General features: G+C 21.4%; 1 protein-coding gene across 1 annotated transcript; it reads right to left on the bottom strand.

Moving 5' to 3' along the window:
* Nucleotides 1–342: 342 nt before the first annotated feature.
* On the bottom strand, nucleotides 343–1,110 carry SRAE_X000005600 (Hypothetical protein; the record flags this gene model as incomplete). Its single annotated transcript, XM_024644353.1, has 3 exons — nucleotides 343–478; nucleotides 533–942; nucleotides 1,009–1,110. The coding sequence occupies 3 exons, from the start codon at nucleotides 1,108–1,110 to the stop codon at nucleotides 343–345; spliced, it is 648 nt and encodes a 215-aa protein (XP_024509921.1).
* Between the last annotated feature and the right edge of the window lie 667 nt (nucleotides 1,111–1,777).

Genomic DNA, 1,777 nt, shown 5'->3' with positions numbered 1-1,777 from the left:
AAAAACAAAATAAATATTTTTAAGATAATTAAAAAATTAGTGTTCTTTTAAAATATTAATTTCTTTTTAATATTTTATCCAAATTTAATCTAATAAACTTAATTTTTTAAGTAAGATATTTTAAATATATATAATAATATTTTAATATAAGATAAAAATAATTAAATTGAAAATTAATATTTTTTTATTTTTCTAATTAAAAAAAATTGTATTTTTTTTAAGTTTATTAGTTTATATATTATTAGTATATAAATGTAGTTTTGTCAGATCACTTTAGAGACAGTTATTATATATTCTTATCATCTTATTTTATTCTTTGGGAGTATATTTTACTTATAAAATTTATTGAAGACGACGTGTCTCTCCAACCATGGCATTATTTCTTAAATCACCTGATGATTGTTGTTGCTGACTTTGTGATAATTGTCTAAGAAGATATTGACGTCTTTTTTCATAAGCAAAATTGCGACCATCAGTGCTAAAATAAATATAATTATTAATGATAATAAATTTTTTTTTATTACTATCTTACATTTGACTAACTGGAGTTGATGAAGGTACTGTTTCTTGTTGAAGTGGACATAAAATTCTATACACCCATAATCTAACACCTCCTTGTTCTGTTCTAATATTAGCTACAAAATCATATTCTGGTCCACCATTTCCATATAAATCTTTTTTTGCAACTGGTCCACCAGTATAATATGAACCAAGAGTAACAAGATCTGTTCCAACGTAAAGTTTATTAGAAACATTTAAGTTACAACATCTTAAAAGAATAGATTGTCCATTACTAGCCCATTTCATTCCACTAAAAACGTCACGCTCTGCTTTACAAGCAATTTGATCATCAATACATGTTTCACCAGATGTAGCACAAGGAATTGGACCACATTCTGCCTCAATAGCTCCATCTTCATAAACTGTTACTTTATTAACAACCTACATATAATTAAAAAAAAAAAGATTTTTTAGTTATATTAACTATATTTAATATTATTAACATACTTGATTTTTTGCACATTTTGTACCAGGAATTGGATCAATTGATGATTGAGCTAAGATTGCTGGTATAGTAAAAATAGTAATAAGAGATAACAAAAATTTCATAATTTTCTAAAGTATATTTAAAATAAATTTATTTTTTTTACAAAAATTTTTTTTGTTAAATTTAACAAATAATATTTAAATAATTGTCATATAAGAAATAGTTGTATAGCAAAAATTGATATATGCCAACTTTTATTAAAGATATATTTAGATTGTATTGTATATGATAATTCACTGACATTTAACACTCCTTTATTTTACATTTTAAAAATTTTGAGGCCAAGGACATTTACCTTGCAATTGGTAATCTTCTTTTACAAATTATATTATAATTATTATAATAGAATGATAAAAACTAAACTTTTTACGTTTTGATGAATTAAATAAATGTATGTCTTTATGTACAAATCAGATCACTGTTTCAGTCTCCAATAGCATTAATGTAAATTTTATTATATATCCATCATAATGAATCACCCACAAAAATGACAACATATTATATTTGATTAACATACATTTTTAATGATTTTTTTTTATTTTAAAATGAAACTATTAAAAATATTTGTAGTAATCTTTTGTTTATAAAAATAAATTAAATAAATCTATTTATAAATTTTTTTTTTATCTTAATTTTTACCTCTTTTGATAAAAATATTTTTTGTTATCTATTATAATAAAATTTTGTGCTTCACTGGAAAATAAAAAAAATAATTTATTGTTTATTATT

This window comes from Strongyloides ratti (assembly GCF_001040885.1).
Source record: "Strongyloides ratti genome assembly S_ratti_ED321, chromosome : X".
NCBI classification, from domain to species: domain Eukaryota; kingdom Metazoa; phylum Nematoda; class Chromadorea; order Rhabditida; family Strongyloididae; genus Strongyloides; species Strongyloides ratti.
This window is presented reverse-complemented; position numbering and strand designations above follow the sequence as displayed.